Source organism: Abramis brama (genome assembly GCF_963993115.1).
Source record: "Abramis brama genome assembly, chromosome: 2".
NCBI lineage: Eukaryota > Metazoa > Chordata > Actinopteri > Cypriniformes > Leuciscidae > Abramis > Abramis brama.
In genome coordinates, this window is record NC_139964.1 from 52,688,739 (window position 1) to 52,708,394 (window position 19,656).

The 19,656-nt window shown below is 35.9% G+C and overlaps 1 protein-coding gene across 1 annotated transcript in view; it reads left to right on the plus strand.

Moving 5' to 3' along the window:
- The window catches only part of npy1r (neuropeptide Y receptor Y1), a 35,325-nt gene extending 23,116 nt beyond the window's left edge, over positions 1-12,209 (plus strand). The window contains exon 3 of the mRNA XM_084105870.1: positions 10,820-12,209. Within this exon, the coding sequence (XP_083961996.1) occupies positions 10,820-11,236 (417 nt within the window). The 3' untranslated portion in view covers positions 11,237-12,209. The remainder of the gene's footprint in view (positions 1-10,819) is intronic.
- Positions 12,210-19,656: the final 7,447 nt, after the last annotated feature.

Genomic DNA, 19,656 nt, shown 5'->3' on the forward strand with positions numbered 1-19,656 from the left:
GACCAGTGAGGTTAGGGGTCAGTGAGATGTCACTGAGAGCTTTGCAGTATGACATTTATTCAGGCTTATCTAAGTACTTATTTGTAAATGTTAAGCTGGCATACTTCACAGATTTAAATGTAATAGTCATTAGAAGAGGTATAAGAGGCAATAAAGGTAAGGTGATAAACTATATGTATCACCTTAGATAAATTAAGTTAAATAACTGGCTTTTATATTGATATTATAATAAAGCTAATTATCTGGAAAATATTTATTTTGTTTTATGTTGGCGCAGTTTTTTTCTATTATTACAATAATGTTAGATGTATAAACCTTTAAAATAAAAAAAGATTCGTTATTCTTACTGTTAGAAACAAGAGTTGTCAATACAATAAAATAAGCATGATTCATTTTATGATTTCAAAAAGCAGAATGAAACCATTTCAAGTGTGTTAAATGTTTTAAAGAATTTAGTGTTAAGGATATTTAATTTATATCTTAAATGAATTTTGACAGTCCTAAAATACATTTTGAAAAACAAATTGTTATCTCCCTTTTTATTTCCCTTACTCCCAGGCATCCCTTTGCACAGTCAATTTCGGCCATGGTAAATGATGTGTTATACATTCCAGTAACAAGAAACTTTATAAAGCCTTGAGCAAAAAGAGCAAATAAGTCAGTCAGTGTTTGACCTAGTGACTGGTGATGCGAACGACTGACTTGATGTCATTGAAACACAGAGTTGAGGACGGTCTTAAAAGTCAACAAGAAATTCCAAAAAGAAATGTGGTTGACTTAAATTTAATCAATATTTAATCAAAATTAAATATCTTTCTCACTGATGTCACTTAAGTACATTTAAGCAAATTCACGTTCGGTCTGACTATTCTGTAATCCCATCTCTTTTCATCATCCACTCAAATCCCAAATGAATAAAATTAACAATGTCTAACTCTGAAATACTCCTCATTACCAGTGTTGGGGGTAACACATTACAAGTAACGCGAGTTACATAATCAGATTACTTTTTTTCAGGTAAAACGTAAAGTAATGCATCACTTTTAAATTTACAACAAAATACCCGAGTTACTTTTTCAAATAAGTAATGCAAGTTACTTTGTTTTCCCATTTATTGACTGAAACCTCTCCTGTCCCCATGTTGAGAGAAATCTGTAGTGAGGTGCAGAGGTGTTGTGTGAGCTGTGTAAACATGATGGTTATTGTTGTTCTAGACTAAATGTGAACATTCCCAGCAAGCAATAGCAGTCATTTCACCGTCTAGGTTAACTAGACCCAATATAGTCCGGCTATGAGTAATCCACTTCTAGCCAAAATAACCTTGAATTTGATTACATGTCATATTTGCCGAAATAACTTGCATGATATTCCATCATCTATGCAAAGTCAACAGTTATTACAAGGTGTTTGGTTTCATTTCTTTGACATGTTCATGTTCTAGATAACTAGTCTATTCTTGGGCTATGGTTAGACGTCTATTACATTTTCACTGACAGCCCACATTTTGCCTTGTTTTAGACGTCAGGGATGTGTTTGGAGAGGTCTTTTAAGCGCAAAATTGCTTACTCATCTCACTTGCACAAAAACAGATTCAGTATTCCTCAAAATGAATAAAAACAGTGAAATGCAAACCTGGAATAATTAAATATGCTAAATAATACAAATATACTTTATGCATTTAATCTCACTTTATTATTAAACAGTGTCTTTGCTGCTGACTTTCGATGATCCAATTCAACCTTACCAATAAGCAAAAATGACTTTAGATAAACATCACATTTGCGTTTCATTTTTTCATCTTCTTCTCCTTTGTCATTTCACTTTCCATAAAAAGTAACTAAGTAAAACAATTAGTTACTTTTTTTAGAAAGTAACACAATACAGTAATGCATTACTTTTAAAACTAACTTTCCCCAACACTGCTCATTACAGAAGTAAAATGAAAATTCATGCAGACCAGATACAAGTGCAGACACAAAACTATTTCAATAGAATAGCATTCTTAGAAATGCAATCAAACAAACACACCCACACACAAAAAGAAGGTATGTCTCTTCTGGTCTTCTGTATTGTCGAAAGATTTTTTGCTGAGGTTTTTTTATCCTAGAATCCAGTGGCTTTGGACATAGCTCAGTAAAGCAGAGTGTATGTTCTGACTGAACATGACCAACAGCCAACATGATGTGACACATCAGCTCATTGCCAACACAAACCCAGTACTTAGCTTTTGAAAGAGAAGGGAGAGAGGGTGGGATTGGTCAGAGAATGGCAGAATAAATGAGTAAGAGAGAGTGAGAAAAAAGATGAGAAGAAAGGGTCTGTGCAAAAAGACCTCCAAGATCACAAGAATGAGTCATAATTGCTCCCCTGCCAAGGGTACAAAAATAGTAGTAATAATAGGGAGAAATGCAACAATACAAAGGATTCAAAACATAATGTATAAAACAATGGCATAAATGAAAAGGAAGATTCATGTGACAAGCTCCAGCTTCCCAAAAATGGGTTTAATATGGAGATTATTATGCTAATAGAGTTGTAAAAATTAAAATGCGTGTGTGGGGTGACAGAATGAGCATTCTGCCGTCACTGTGATGAGTGTTCTCTGATCAGATTGTCAAGTGCTTTTGAGCGTTTGTTGGTGTTCAAGTGAAATGACCGAATTTTGTCAAGGACGCTTGTCACTTTTACACCCTATTAACCATGGGCGGTTAGTTAAAAAATAGAAAAGCACATACACCCACATACACACATATCCATATTTGTCTCATTCTTTCTCTCTTTCCCTCTTCATCGCTTGTGTTTTTTCCATCTCTCTCATTTAAAAATTGTGCTTTTTTGTGGTTTAGACCAAACTGCGCCACAGAAAAACAAAGCCACTTTTCACACTCTTGCTAGTTTATTTCATTTGTTTAGTTGCTAAGTCCAACAGTGGACATTTTTTTGTCTTTTTTTTTAAAGAGAGGTATGAAAATTCCCACCACTCAAATTATATAGTGTGTTTGATATATATTCAATGGTGATTGAAATTTTTGGAATTTTATTTGTTGTTGTTGCTATTGTCATTTGTCTCATTTAAAGGCTAATTTTATATCTAGCTTTTCTTATGTATCCTAAATACGCATAATTAAATATAATGTTTTGACACATTTTGGATAACTTGCTAAAGCTTAATTGGAACAATGCGCAAAAGCAATATTATGTTCATGTGATATTTACCTTGATTTTTTTTTATTGTTTTCTAAACACATTGTGTGTCTCATATTTCATCTCAATTACTTTTATCTCTTATGATGTGATAAAATGATGCCACAAACTTTGGGCAGATCTGTTTTAATTTTAATTAAATTTTAAATTTTGGTTCCTGATTATTTTGTTCTTTGTTTATGTATAGTTTTAAACTAGCAATAAATCATTTTTATAATTGATTTTCATATTTTAAGAGTGAAAAGCATGGGAACGTCATGTGTAGACTAACACTGACACAAAATCAAAGTTCAATAAAGAGTCTTTTAAAAAAAAACCAATGTGAACACGCAGGATAAATCAGAATAACAACTACACTTAACATAAACAATACTGGACGAAGTACTGAGGAAACACAGGGCTTATAAACATGAGGAAACGTAATCAGGATGAAACAGAACGGGTGTGTGAGACTAATTTGACAGGACAAAACAGAACATAACCATCAGGGACAAGGATAAAACAATATACTCTATGCAAAAGTAGCAAATATGTGACCCTGGATCACAAAACCAGTCACAAGTCGCACGGGTATATTTGTGGCAATAGCCAGCAATACATTGGGTCAAAATTATCGATTTTTCTTTTATGCCAAAAATCATGAGGATATTAAGTAACGATCATGTTCCATGAAGATATTTTGTAAATTTCCTAACGTAAATATATAAAACATTTATTTTTGTGAGTGAATGCAGCACAATCGCGAACATAAATGGACAACTTTAAAGGCGATTTTCTCAATGTTTCGATTTTTTTGCACCCTCAGATTCCAGATTTCCAAATAGTTTTATCTCAGCCAAATATTGTCCTATCCTAACAAACCATACATCAATGGAAAGCTTATTTATTTATTATTTATTTATTCATATGATGTATAAATCTCTAACCATGTGACTGGTTTTATGGTCCAGGGTCACATATAAATGATTAAAGCTTTGTAAACGATTTTCAAGAATTCTATATTTGAAGAAACAGTTACAAATAGTACAGTTTAATGATGAGAATAAGATGCGCAACTAAAACAACAAAATAAGTGTTAAATTAGCATTCATTTTACATCATATTTACTTAAAATTCATCACAGTCTTTAAAAAACTGAAAAAGTGCACTATTCACTGTCTTTTGATAACTGGCAATCTTAAAATGGCCACATACCAGCCAATTAATCGCTCTGGCCAATATTTTGGTCTATCACTACCACAGAGAATGACTAAAACAATTATATTCAGATGGATCCTTAGGTGCTACTGTCATCCAACCATCCCACGGTCCAATACTTCAGAATGTGAAGCCGACAAAGATTCTGGCTGTCCAGTCAGGGCAGCAACTGTCGGATTGCATCAGATCAGTCTTATTCTGTATGAGCCAACTACTTTATGCGTCCTAATGACTGAGGGACTTTTGTTATGTTCAGCTGTCAGTAAAATTGACCTAGAACCACATTTAATCAGCCCACTAAACAAAGCCAGCTTTCCATGGAAAATTATTTAGATATAGAGACAAACCTATACAAATTCACTATTCCAGTCTGGCTAATGCTGGCTTTTAAATGTGAGCTGAAGTAAATAATAAGTTACAGATAAACACTTGCATCTCAATCTGTGTGTTCAGCCTCTCTCTTTCTCTGCCTCTGGGTTTTGTGTCATGCAGTTATTTCAGGTCACAGGACTCTGTGCCAGTGTTGCCATTCATCAAATAAAGAGAGAGAATGAAAATGGAGGAGAGTAGAGCTAGAAATAAGAAGGAGGGAAAAATCTGGAGTCAGTTGTGTTTGCAAGACTCTGATCTTTTGGCATGTAATGAACTAATGTTTAATTCATTCATCTTGTTTCGGTAATGCATGCATATGCATGTGCACGCTCAGTGAGTGGAGCTTGTACAGATGTTCTGTTCTTAATGGACAGAATGCTTTTACATCATTAGGAAAGAAAGACGAGGCTTTTGAGAACGGCTCCGTCCCATAGATTCACAAAATCACACAACTTTTTGGATGGATGGGCACCAGGTTTAAACAAGGGCATGACCAAAAAAGGTTGAGAACCGCTGCATTACAGGGTTAGACAAAAATAAATTTTTGTGAATACAGCCCCAGATATGGTAAACAGAAGCTCAAGTATGCTTGCTTGATGTGCGAGAACCAATGAGGTTCATTCTTGTGTTATGCAGCATGTTTGAGCTTCAGCAGGAACCAATGAGGTTCATTCTTCTGTTATGCAGCATGTTTGAGCTTCAGCAGGAACCAATGAGGTTCATTCTTGTGTTACGCAGCATGTTTGAGCTTCAGCAGGAACCAATGAGGTTCATTCTTCTGTTATGCAGCATGTTTGAGCTTCAGCAGGAACCAATGAGGTTCATTCTTCTGTTATGCAGCATGTTTGAGCTTCAGCAGGAACCAATGAGGTTCATTCTTCTGTTATGCAGCATGTTTGAGCTTCAGCAGGAACCAATGAGGTTCATTCTTCTGTTATGCAGCATGTTTGAGCTTCAGCAGGAACCAATGAGGTTCATTCTTGTGTTACGCAGCATGTCTGAGCTTCAGCAGGAACCAATGAGGTTCATTCTTGTGTTACGCAGCATGTCTGAGCTTCAGCAGGAACCAATGAGGTTCATTCTTGTGTTACGCAGCATGTCTGAGCTTCAGCAGGAACCAATGAGGTTCATTCTTGTGTTACGCAGCATGTTTGAACTTCAGCAGGAACCAATGAGGTTCATTCTTGTGTTATGCAGCATGTTTGAGCTTCAGCAGGAACCAATGAGGTTCATTCTTCTGTTATGCAGCATGTTTGAGCTTCAGCAGGAACCAATGAGGTTCATTCTTCTGTTATGCAGCATGTTTGAGCTTCAGCAGGAACCAATGAGGTTCATTCTTGTGTTACGCAGCATGTTTGAGCTTCAGCAGGAACCAATGAGGTTCATTCTTGTGTTACGCAGCATGTTTGAACTTCAGCAGGAACCAATGAGGTTCATTCTTCTGTTATGCAGCATGTTTGAGCTTCAGCAGGAACCAATGAGGTTCATTCTTCTGTTATGCAGCATGTTTGAGCTTCAGCAGGAACCAATGAGGTTCATTCTTCTGTTATGCAGCATGTTTGAGCTTCAGCAGGAACCAATGAGGTTCATTCTTGTGTTACGCAGCATGTTTGAGCTTCAGCAGGAACCAATGAGGTTCATTCTTGTGTTACGCAGCATGTTTGAGCTTCAGCAGGAACCAATGAGGTTCATTCTTGTGTTACGCGGCATGTTTGAGCTTCAGCAGGAACCAATGAGGTTCATTCTTGTGTTACGCGGCATGTTTGAGCTTCAGCAGGAACCAATGAGGTTCATTCTTGTGTTACGCAGCATGTTTGAGCTTCAGCAGGAACCAATGAGGTTCATACTTGTCTTACACGGCACGTTTGAGCTTCTGCAGGAACCAGTGAGGTTCATTCTTGAGTTACGTAGCATGTTTGAGCTTCCACAAGAACCAATGAGGTTTGTTCTCATGCGTCAAGCAGGTTCAGTTGAGCTTCTGTTTATGTTCGCTGATCAATGTTTATATTTGAATAAAAGCCTAAATTCAATCTGCTCATCATATAAAGCAATCATGTCTCTTCAGATAATTTGGACTAAACCGCCCGATTCATGTGGATTAGTTTTACAATCTCTTTATGAACTTTTTGAAACGACAAACTGTAGTTGCGTAGCTGTCAGTGGACGCACAGAAATCTCTCAAATATCATTTAAAATATTTTAATTTGTGTTTCATAGATGAAAGAAAGTCTTACAGGTTTGAAACGACATGAGGGTGAGTAATTGATGATTTTTTTTTTTCTTAATTTTTTTGGTGAACTAATTTAATATATGGAAAGTTTTTAATTCAGTTCATTTGAAATAAATCAGTTTAGTTGGGTCAACACAATTTATTTGGTTTAGGTCAAATAAATTTACTCTAGTATGTTTCACTGAAATTTATTACATTTGTCAAACTAAATTTTCTTATGCTCGTCCAACTGAATTTTTTGTATAAATTTACTGAAGTTCAATTAGTTTGTGTTTAAACAAGCAATTTGCATGTCAAACAGGTTTTCAAAACTATGACAATTCCTCCTTTTCCTTTTCCTTTTCCTTTTATCTGTCTTCTGTTTGTTGTTAGAGTGGAATAAGAGAAATTTCCAAGCATTTGCTTTGATTTGTTTTTGGCATGTTGAGTGTGCTTCCTGAGGTACATTTATATCTGTGACACCATTATTTAGCTTGCGACATCATGTTTGCAGCCCTTAAAGAGGGTCCTGTTTGTATTCTGCCCGTCAGTTTGCGTTGAAAACACATACGCACCGATATCATCATCTGAAATGTCAGAGCAGCTTTTTCCCCCACTGTGTTTTTAATGATGGTTTGCCCTCAGGTCAGCTATAGTTTATGAGCTCTGGCAAGCATGTCATAGGGTTGTGTGTGGTTGTTGGTGGAGGGTGTTGATTTTAGACTGCATATCTAATTAAAATATATACTAAATGTGGATGTGTACAACCTTTTTGATAAAGATCACATTAAAGTGTCCCTATGATGCTATTTAAAGCTTCGTAATTTTGTTTTGGAGGTCTCCAAATAGGCCATACGTGCAACCAAGATCAAAAAGCACTTTCATTTTCTCATTATAAACATTGCAGCACACTCTCAGAAAAAAAGGTACAAAAGCTGTCACTGTGGTGGTACCTTTTCAAAAGGTACACTTTTGTACCTAAAGAGTACATATTAGTCCCTCAAAGGTACATATATGTACCTCAAAGGCACATATATGTACCTTTGAGGGACTAATATGTACTCTTTAGGTACAAAAGTGTACCTTTTGAAAAGGTACCACCACAGTGACAGCTTTTGTACCTTTTTTTCTGAGAGTGCATAACCTCTTTTCTCACAGTGTCTGAGACGGTTCAAGAAGGCTATGTCCACACTGTCAGTCCAATTGAAATCTTATACAAATTATTAACTGTCCACAATGTGTATGGCAACTGTTCAGATCCGATTTGTGTGTCCCATGGCACTCTTTAGTTTTCTGGAATATCTGCATTGGTTTCTATGGCAATGACATTGCGTTGGTAGGTATACGCCAAAAACAGCAACATGGAGGGTTTTGCAATACAGATGCTGTTTTATATACAACATGACAATGTGTAGCTGCCACACTGCACTTCTGTGTCTCATGAGGCAGTGGCAGAAATGTAAGAGGCTGGTATGCACAGCTTTATCCTGTGCTGTCGTCTCCACCGGGCTCGAACTTCAACATGTCTCCATTATATTATAATTTTCTGCTAGACCAGCACTGCAACGACTTTCAGCATGTTTCCTATAACAACGTCGGACATGTTTACTTTTTACGTGGCGCGAGGAAGTGACATAAACCACACAAAATCAGATTAGAACGGTCAGCCTGAAATGGATTTCCAGAAATGGATTTCCACATATAAATGTAGCTTAAACGGATTTGTAAAAATCGCATCTCATGTAATTTTTTGCCATTCACACTTGTTGAATATAATCAGATTCCAATTGGATTCCAATCGTACATGCACAAAAATCGGACTTGGACTGACAGTCCGAGGCTACGTTCGCACTGTCAGTCCAAATCCGATTATTTGTGTATCTGCTTGGAATCTAATTTTAAAATTACTGACGTCCACACTGTGTATCGCAACTGTTCAGATCCGATTTGTGTGTCCATGCATGCAGCTCTTTCATTTTATGGAATTTCTGCATTGGTTTCTATGGCAATGCAACATGAAGGGGTTTGCAGTAGAGTTGTCTTGTTTAAATTTGACAACATTACAATGTGTAGCCGCCTCACTGGTCTACTGCACCTTCTGAGGCAGCGGCAGAACCGTAGGAGCCTGGTATGTGTGGCTTTATTCCGTGCTGTCGTCTCTTTCGGTTTACAAACATGTCTCCTTTATATTGTTATTTTCTGCCTGTCCGGCACTTTGGAACAACACAGCCTTGTTTCGGCAGCGACTTTCAGCATGTTTACTATAACAACGTCTGACGTTTACGTTTTACGTGGCGTGAGAAAGTCACATAAACTACGATCAGAACAGTCAGACTGAAACGGATTTCCAGAAATGTGATTTGAATAGGATTTCAAACCACATATGGATGTAGCTTGAAACGGATTTGAAAAAATTGCATTTCAAGTGATTCCGGATTTCAATCGGATATGCACAAAAATCGGATTTGGACTAACAGTCTTAACGCAGCCTGAATGAGGCTTAAAGTATTCAGTCTCTTTCAACCCCTGCTTTCAGAGAACCTACTCTGCTGTGATTGGTCAAAATCAAACGATTCAGTCTGTTGTAATTGGTTGTGACTGGCGGTTCAAAGTAGCAGCCAGTGAAGACGACATGCAGGCATTATGCAAATTTGTTACAAACCTTCATAGGTTCACGCAGGAAGTAAGACTGGAATTATTGACGACTTGTTTCAGGCAGTTCTGAATCAGTTCTTTATTTTGGGAGACAATAGTTGTGTCCCAAATATACACTATGTACTAATGCACTATGTACTCAACCGTGTAGTTTATGAATTTTATAAGGTTATTTTGTCATTCAACATCGGAGTCTGATAGCCCCTCCCCATCCGCTACGTAATACATAAAGCTGCAACATTTGAGTGCTAACATTCCACGCTTCATTTTTTCAGTTAATTAAGTGCATCATCTCTGGGTATTTAAAGTGCACTTTTTATTTTTGGAATTTTCTGTGAACACACTACTTTCAATATTTGTACTACAAAACGTCATAGAATAGTGCATAAGTAGCCTATGCGAATTGTGATGCACCTAATAACTCCATTTATCATGCACTTTGATCTTTGAATTTTTGCAGACCTCTTACATTCCCAGCTATATAACACTACAGGCAATATCAGAAAAAGCATAATAGGGTAACTTTAAAACCCCTCTGAAGCCTGCCTTAGACCATTCTTTTTTGTCACTTGTCAAATGCCTTTTATGTATAAACTAATGTTTTACCCTTTTCCAAGATCCAGATTTCAGCCAGAAATTGAGAATTCATTATAAAATGGTGAAAATTATGATAATTTAAACATAAACCATTTTAATTAATTTAGTCAAATTAACATAAACCATTTTAATATTTCATGCAACATTTTTTGCTTCAATATATATATTTTTTTAAATTACGAAACTCAAACATTAATTATGGTTTTATAGGATACATAAAATTCTACATACAATAAAATTTTACATTTTTTTTAAAATAATAATAATAAAATAATGCATAAAATACTAGCTCTGGTTTTAGCTTTAGCAAGACAAAGGAGTAATTTCATCCCCCCCCCCCCCCCCCCCCCAAAAAAAAAAAGAAAAAAGAAAAAAAAATTGTAAGGTATAATTTCCAATGCCTTAGGGCATTTAACACTATACATTGTTTAATATGTGGTGGAAATGAAACTGTGGTGGAAAATATATTGCTGTTGGATAAATTAAATAATGTCCACTGTTGCACCAACTGTCCACAGGGCCAAAAGTATTAACACCCTAATATGAGATATAAATAAAATATTTTTTATCTTCTCTTCCACTCAGATCTACACTCGTCTGCAGCGGCGTAATAACATGATGGACAGAATACGTGAAAACAAATACCGTAGCAGTGAGACAAAACGGATTAACATCATGCTCTTTTCCATCGTGGTGGCATTTGCGGTTTGCTGGCTCCCGTTGAACGTCTTCAATGCCGTCATCGACTGGAACCATGAAGTGGCTATGCACTGTACCCACAATCTCCTGTTCTCCCTGTGTCACCTAACGGCCATGTGCTCAGTCTGCATAAACCCGGTGTTCTACGGGTTCCTGAACCGCAACTTCCAGCGTGACCTTCGGGCTTTCCGACTCTGCAAGATTGTGTCAGCACGGGAGAATGAATATGACATGGTTGCCATGTCGACTATTCAAACGGATGTGTCTAAGATGTCACTGCAAATTAGTAGCCTTGATCTCTAGTACAGTTTTGTAAGTGACACTCGTGTCTGTGTTCTGTAAAATGCACTGTCTTGATAAAACGTCTCTTCAGATTTAGTTCAAAAAAGTGTGCATTTAAAAAAAAAAAAATAAGAGTGATTGTTAGTAAACATAACGTTTGTTATCATGACTTATGCTGTAAGAAAGCAACTACTTTCCAAGCTCTGTTTTACAGTATAATTGTAAAATTGTATATACAAAATCAAGCAAGGATGCTTGGGAAACATCCAATGTCCCGCATTAGTGACGGCTCATTGGGACCAAGTAAGAGTCTGAAGACATAACTGAGCTTTGATCACTCAGATGAATTCTTCCTGCTGTGCGTTTGAATTGGAGGAAAGAAAGAAGAAATGAAAATGAATGCAAAGCCCAAGAAGTCACAAATTCAGAAGTGGATTTAAATGTATAATGAATGTCAGATGTGACTTTTAAGAGAGACACTGAACTACTGTTTCTGATCTGGATTTGAGTGCTGAAACCAAAACTAAATAGATTTTCCTCTTATTTATCCCTTGACAAAGCAAGCCTGCAGGAAGTAAAGGGCTGTTTTTTTCACACTGACAGCAATTTGCAGCAATAAAGTGACCCGACATTGTTCTATTTCAATGGGAATAGGCCATTTCTGACGACACAAGTAACAGCGATCGTTGGTGATGAGACAAAAGTTGAGCAGAGTGGCTCGGCAACCTCCAGCCATTAAAACGCTGTCAGTGTAAACAAGGCTGTTGTGCCATTGCTCACAATGGTTTAGTTTAAGGCAGGGGTGCCCAGTCCTGCTCCTTGGAGGCCACCGTCCTGTTTCCAACCATAATTAAACACACCTGAACCAGGTATTCAAGGTCTTTAGGGGTGATAGAAACTTTCAAGAAGGATTGGCTATACCCCTGCTTTAAACACTTTGTGTTTTGTTTTGTTTTGTTTTGTTTTGTTTTGTTTTGTTTTGTTTTGTTTTGTTTTGTTTTGTTTTGTTTTGTTTTGTTTTGTTTTGTTTTGTTTTTTGCTTTGCTTTGTTTTTTTTGTGTGTGTTTTTTTTTGCCACTCTCACCTAATCCACATTATACACAAACAAACAGGAATGTATCAGTACACTAAATGCTGGGTTGTTTCAAGCCATGTTTAGATCAAATATGGACAAACCCAACCATTGGTTCAAATTTTTAAATTAAAATTTTAAAAGCAGAAGTTGCGTTTGTCCATATTTGACCCAAACATGAAACAACCCAACATTTTTTAGAGTGTTTTATCAATGTAGTTCTGCACTGATGCATAATGATTGTAATTTAACATAAGTATGCTTTGCTATTTATAATTTGATAATGATATTAATTACCTCTACTTGAATATTACATGTTATTATTGAGGTACTGTTGCTTACTGACAGATTTAGAAATATTATTTAGATTTATTCCTTCAATATTAGAAAAAATGTTTTGCCAATGTATTGCCTTCACCATTTGTTTTATGGTCAATGTGGACACTGAAGTTTTAGTTTTAGAGTAACGTTTGAATTTGTGAGAGCAAAAAAAAAAAAAAAAGTTTTTTTTATAAAAACATTGAGTATTCCTTATATATATATATATATATATATATATTATATGTTACAATACTTTACCCTCAGAATGATAAATAGAGGGCCATTGTAGTGGTTATCAAGCTCCTCTATTGCTTGTGCAGACTGTCATTTGCTATTGTTGGGATTTTTCCAACATTGGTGATTGATTCGTTCTAAATTACTACAACAGTAAAATCACAAAATGATCAACCCAGTGCAAAACAGTCCCAGATTACAAAGCGACACAATTATAGAGCTTTGCTATGGCATGTGTATGTTCATGCGAGGAAGGCACTGTACTTTTTGTGTACAGAATGTACCATATATATATATATATATATATATATATATATATATATATATAAATATATATATATATATATATATATATATATATATATATATATATATATATATATAATGACTATTTCACTGGATGTCTATTTCTCCATGTTTGTTTATTTTAGACTTTTTAGACATTGCAATATTAAAAACACATTCCAAACAATACTCTATATAATCTTAATTCTTTCATTCAGTTTAATTTTTTGTCCACCTTGAAAATTGCTAAGAAGAAATGTTTAATTAGATTTAGACTGTTCGAAAGATGCCATCAAAATGACACAGTTGTTGGTGCAAACAAGTGAGCAAAAATGCATTTCTTAAAAAGGAAGAAGTCTTTCATTTTTTCTTTCAGCGTGAGAGAAAGCTCTTTAACTTCCCACAAGAGCTTAGTGACACAGGGCCAGAAATGGAGCAACAAAAATATCACAACCCAAGTAAACACGTTTGACAGATTTATATATTTATTTATTTATTTTGATGTGTAAGTGAGCGCTGATGCTCTTGCCACCATTAGAGGGAATCAAGGGGGAATCTTGTTCTGGGAAAATAACAAGCAAAATAATGAAATATGTATTTCCAGAAAGTGCTGTTTTCATTCTGAATATTCCAACTGTCTGTTATCTGTATACTTGTGATATTTGAAAGGAATACAGTGTTTTTTACTTTAATGAAATATTTTACTGCCAGTATCCTGTGAATTATGAAGTGATGTTCTAGTTTTTATATTGCTTATATCTTATTCTATATGGCATTTCTTTCATGATTTTTGTCATTGTGTCTATTTGTTAGGTTCAGACACATCAAAGATGTTCTGCAGTGCATTAAAATCATCCATATTTGCTTCACTGAGTGCAGTGATCTTTTCTCTCTATAGGCATTGAAGCACATGACCTCTGACACAACATTTCTTTGTAGTATGACATCTGAAATGTAAAACTGCATGTTATGGTTTTTTTTGTGTGTGCTCTGTATCTTATCTGGATCTCTGAGCTGTTTCATTTAAAAAATAAAAATAAAAATCCTTTTAGCAAACTGAAGACCCCATGAAGTTTTGAGTTTGGGGCTTATAGTCCATTTCTAATGTGTTTAGCTATGCACACTTTCCATTTACGTTTGAACCATAAAGCCTGACATGTGAAACTAATAGTCAGAAATTGAACAGTTTATTGAGCCTTTAAATAAAAATAAAAATAAATAAAAGTTTACATAGGCCTATGTGTTTTGTTTTGTTTTTGTTTTTTTTAAGTTGTGAAAATCAAGTGTTTAATGTTGTTTATATGTCTATGTGGTGTTTTTAATATGTTTTAACACAAACCATGTGCAAATTGAATTCATCAGTCAACTTGGTATTTGTCAACACTGGAGTATTTTCTTTTTAAAACTGCAGTTTACCAAAGATGCGGTTTGAAATCGCCCCTGTTCTCTGTGTCACAAACATGTTGTAACCTATCCTGTCAAAGTGCTTGCGGGCTTTAGCATATTATTAACTATGCTGCGAAGCAGGGGGCTCTCAAGAGAAACAAGGTTATCCCGGTATACAGTGCTGGTCAGAATTATTTGCCCCCTTGGTAAATATGATCAAAGATGGCTGTAAAAAACAAATCTGCTTTGTTTATCCTTTTGATATATATATATATATATATATATATATATATATATATATGTTTTTAAAAAATGCAAAAATCTAACCTTTTATTGAAGTAAAATAATTGAAAGTGGGGGGAAAATCACATTATGAAATAAATGTTTTTCTCCAAAACACATTGGAAACAATTATTTGCCCCCTTTTATTAAATACTTTTTGCAACCTCCTTTTTCCAAGATAACAGCTCTGAGTCTTCTCCTATAATGCCTGATGAGTTTGGAGAACACCTGACAAGAGATCAGAGACCATTCCTCCATACAGAATCTCTCCAGATCCTTCAGATTCCCAGATCCATGTTGGCGCTTCTTCTCTTCAGTTCACCCCACTCATTTTCTAGGGTTCAGGTCTGGGACTGGGATGGCCATTGCAGATGCTTGGTTTTGTGCTCAGTGACCCATTTTTGTTTTGATTTTGATGTTTGTTTTTGGATCACTGTCCTGTTGGAAGATCCAACCACGGCCCATTATAAGATTTCTAGCAAAGGCTGTCAGGTTTTGTATTTTTATGTATATGATCGAATCCGTGATGCCATGTATCTGAACAAGATGTCCAGGACCAGAAATTAGGCCCACAGCATTAAAGATACAGCAGAGTATTTCATTTTACACATGGGGTAGCCTACTTTTTTATCCCTGAATGAACCAAACCCATATTAAGTGTTTGCTGCCAAAAAGCTCTTTTTTTTTTGTTTCATCTGTCCATAAAGAAATAATAATGTATGCATAATCAAGTAATAAATTTTTTTTTTCAGTCTTGAAATATTCCAAACAACATAATTTATTCTTACATTTAGTTTATAAAAACCATTAAAGATTTCACAGCAAAAAGACATGTCCCACAACCTGAAGGTGTCACCATTATGTTCAAGTTAAGATCATTGACACTTGCTTGTTTACATTCATCAGGTCTCTATGTCTTTGTGTTCCCGCCACTGATCAGTCCCTTTAGACACTACACTAATAATCACTGCTGTTTGTCTTTAAGTTATAATCTCCATGTATTTAAGTTCCTTCCTGTTGCTTGTTCATTGTTGGCTGTTGGCTGTGCTCTGTGCACTCTCACATATTGGCTGTTTGTATTATATTAAATCTTATGTTATTGAATCATTGTCTTCATCTTCTGTGGAACTAAGCGTTATACAGAAGGTTGGACATTTTTACAATTATACTAAAAGGCTTATTACTTGTTGCTGCTTGTTCAATAAAAAAAAAGTTCTTCCATTTTACTTATTTCATTTGAGTTGAGACAACTTGAATGACTTTATTTGGGTTTAAGTAGCATTATAGTGACTAAAAAGGATTTCCCATTATGCTTTATTACACAGATAGGGAGTAAATGTGGAAATAAAGTGTTATTTTATTTTTTAGCAAGATGAGAAAATGTGGAGACTTGTTTAATGTTTAATGTTCTATTATGTTGGTATTTAAAAGAGTTTCTGTTATGTTGGTGTTTTGGGGGTTATTGTGGTAAAGTGTTGAGCGTGTGCTTGAGGACATGCAAACAAGAATTCAAGTTGTATATATTTAAACATCTATATTAGCAATTTGTTTTATATATATTTTGAATTATACCAATACAGTGTGTGTATATATGGAAAATGCTAATGACCGAATAAATCTTAGTGACAGGAAAAATCACCAACATTTCCTGAACATAAAAGTTGATACATTTTTAGTCATTCATCACTAGCTGGCTACTAATCGAACAGAAATGTCGGACAGTTGGACAGAAAGTGTGAAGGATAATGGATTGAAGGGTAATAGAAATAGGAGAGGATGTGATGAATGTAAGGATGAGTCTGACCAGAGGGAAGATGGTCACCTCTTCTTCACTTTTGAGCCTCATGCACTTAAACACTCCTGACAGCCGCCATGAGCTACAATAACAACAAGGAGAAGTGACGACAGTCGCTGGGAACGAACAAACAGAAACCATGACAGAAGACGCCACACAGCAGGCTTCGTTTTATGATGCAAAACTTGTCAAGATACTATAAGTTTACAAACTCACGTTTCCAATAAGCTCTAAAACACTGCGTGTAATAAAGCGGCACTTGGGCAAAATCTGTTGCCTAGCAACAAGAGGTAGACATTTCAAAGAGTTGTGGTTCTTAGACAACTTTTTCCTCTTCTGTCTGCAAGTACGAAACAGCTGGCTTTCATCCCAAAGAAAAACAAAACAAAACCCTGAAGCATTAAATATTTTGACATTTTGAAATGGGGTTTGTGTTCTCTCACATTTTTATTTGTTTTTTCAGTACAATGGATTTCTTAGTTTTTTTTTTTTTTTAATGAGTAAAAAAAACCTCTGATGAAAAGGAGGATCTTGGCATAATGAGGATGTGTTTATTTATGTGTGAGGGTACACGTGAGAATGAACATATTATATGTCAACTACATAATAATATGGTTTTAGGAACTGTTAATATTCTAATGACAGTTTTATACAGTTTAACGTATGCATTTACGTTGTCAAAACAAAATTACATGACATAAGACACACTCTCACTTCCCCTCTTTCTCTCTCTCTCTGTCTTTTTTTCACAACTGCTGGACATATACTGACTTACTGGCAGATTCATACTGTAAATCAAATCAGATAAAAGCAGATTTGACAAAGATATAATGTTTATCTCACAAACAGGCACACATGCAAAAACATCCATAATAGTACACTATAAGAAAAATACAGGAAAAACAGACTTCAACTTAAAGGATAATGTCAAAGGCAAGAACTTCTGAATGTGTTTTTGTAGGTCTGGTTTGGATACACAGGAAGTAATTCTTACTATATTTTTTATTCATATTATTAATGCACAAGCCATAGTATATTAAGCTGTAACTGTTTGCTATAGGTAGATATGGGTGTATTCTTCATAGCTATGGTAAACAATTTAGTTTTTTTGGATAATCTAGCCTATAGGAGCATAGCATACAGATGAAGCAGGAAAGGTCCAAGGATTGAGCCCGGGGGACTACGTCACATCCACCAGCTGGAGTGCCCATGATCTCCACTAGAGGGCACTCCTCCCGACTCTTGTGCTATCTTATCATGGACTGCATTTTCCATAATCCACTGCCTGGACTCATTAGGTTTGATTACATTCAGCTGTGTCTCAATACCTTGTTAACTGCATAAGCCTTGTGTGTTCTATCATTCTTTGCGAAGTCTTGTATGTTGTACACTGCATTTCTGAATGTTATCCTGGTTTTCTGTGCCTTAGTTTTTTGATTCTCTGTCCATATTACCACTTTTGCTTGTGTTTTCTGCTCTGTTGCAGTCATGAACGCGAGAGGAAGCAAGATGCAGGTAAAAGATGTTTATTATAAATAAACAGTGAAGGTCAGGTCTACACAAACACGACACACAGGGCAGGCGAGTGACGCAGGGACCTCGATGGGCAACCGGGCTGGTGGTGGATGGCAGAAGAGTGAGAAGTCCGTAATCCAGAATTGCAATGATGACGACAGGAACCGAAGACACAAAGAGAAAAAATCCAAACTGGAATGAAGATCACTGGAGCAGAGTCGGACGGGCTCTGTTCCATGTGCGGTGACCACTAGCGGCGCCAGGATTTTGATTGTAGGTGGGCCCCCAGAAAACTGGATGGGCCAGTTAAAATAAGCCAAAAAAAAAAAAAAAAAAAAACGGGTTCCCCTTCATCTCCGTTTCAGCGCTTTTCTGGGCACTGAGGACAGCGACTCAGTAGCCTACCTGAATTTAATGCGTAATTAGCATTGGTTAAAACATTTTTTGTTGCTTTTTTAATACAATTACAATTTCATTTAATTTATTGTTTAATAAAATTATAGGCCTATTATTTTTAGTTTATTAACAGCAACAACAGCTGTAAAGATGAAGTTGACGATCGCCATCTCCGTAGTAGTGAACGCGCCTATAGAGAGAAATGCACATCATGGATTACATAACCAGAGAGTAGCCTATTTCTTTTCGTTTTAAATTGTTAAAAAGACATTTCAAGCTTTCTTAAGATATATTTCATGTCTGTGAGGCATATGCTGAGTTTCATTAAGTTAGGATGAGATGCGCGCGCTGCACAAGTGACCGCGCGGGCGCCTCTATGATTGTGTTGTCTGCTATATTTAAATATTTTTATTTATTAAATCCAGGCAATTGGTTGATAAAAAAATATTAAAATTAAGATACAATTTATACAAAACGAAATTCACATTAAAAAAAGTCTTTCTGCAAAACAAAACTTAAGTGGTCAAAATCATGTCTGACCCGCTCCATGTCTCTCGATATTGCTCATCCTATCTTACTCGTGCGGTTCACTTTTCATAATCAACATAGATGAAAAAATAACATTATAATATTTTAACAAATATGAAACTAAATGCGCTTATTTAATGGCAACAACACAGTAGGCCTACAGACTCTCTATTTGTACAAATTGCTGCACATTCATTTTATTCTGAATTTTGCACACATAAGTTGAAAGGCATTTGTTTGTGCATGCATGTAAACATATCTGCAACATTTATCAAGTTCACTGATAATTATGCGTGCATTTATTAATTATTATCTTAATGAATAATGTAACAAGGACGAAGCATGTAAACTGCGTTGTTTGTTTAGAATGGAATGGATCGCAAATAGATCTGAATGAAGAAACGTACAAAACCATAGTAGAAAATGGGTGGGCCCGGACCTAAAATGGGTGGGCCCAGGCCCACCCGGGCCCAATGGTAGCGCCGCGGCTGGCGGTGACACCTCTGGACGAAGGCGTGGGCGGAGGGGACCGCGACTTCGGATTCCAGGCTAGGAAAAACTGGTGACTGGTAACCTAAGCTACACTCAAACGGAGAAAGGTCCGTGGATGACACTGGCAACGAGTTG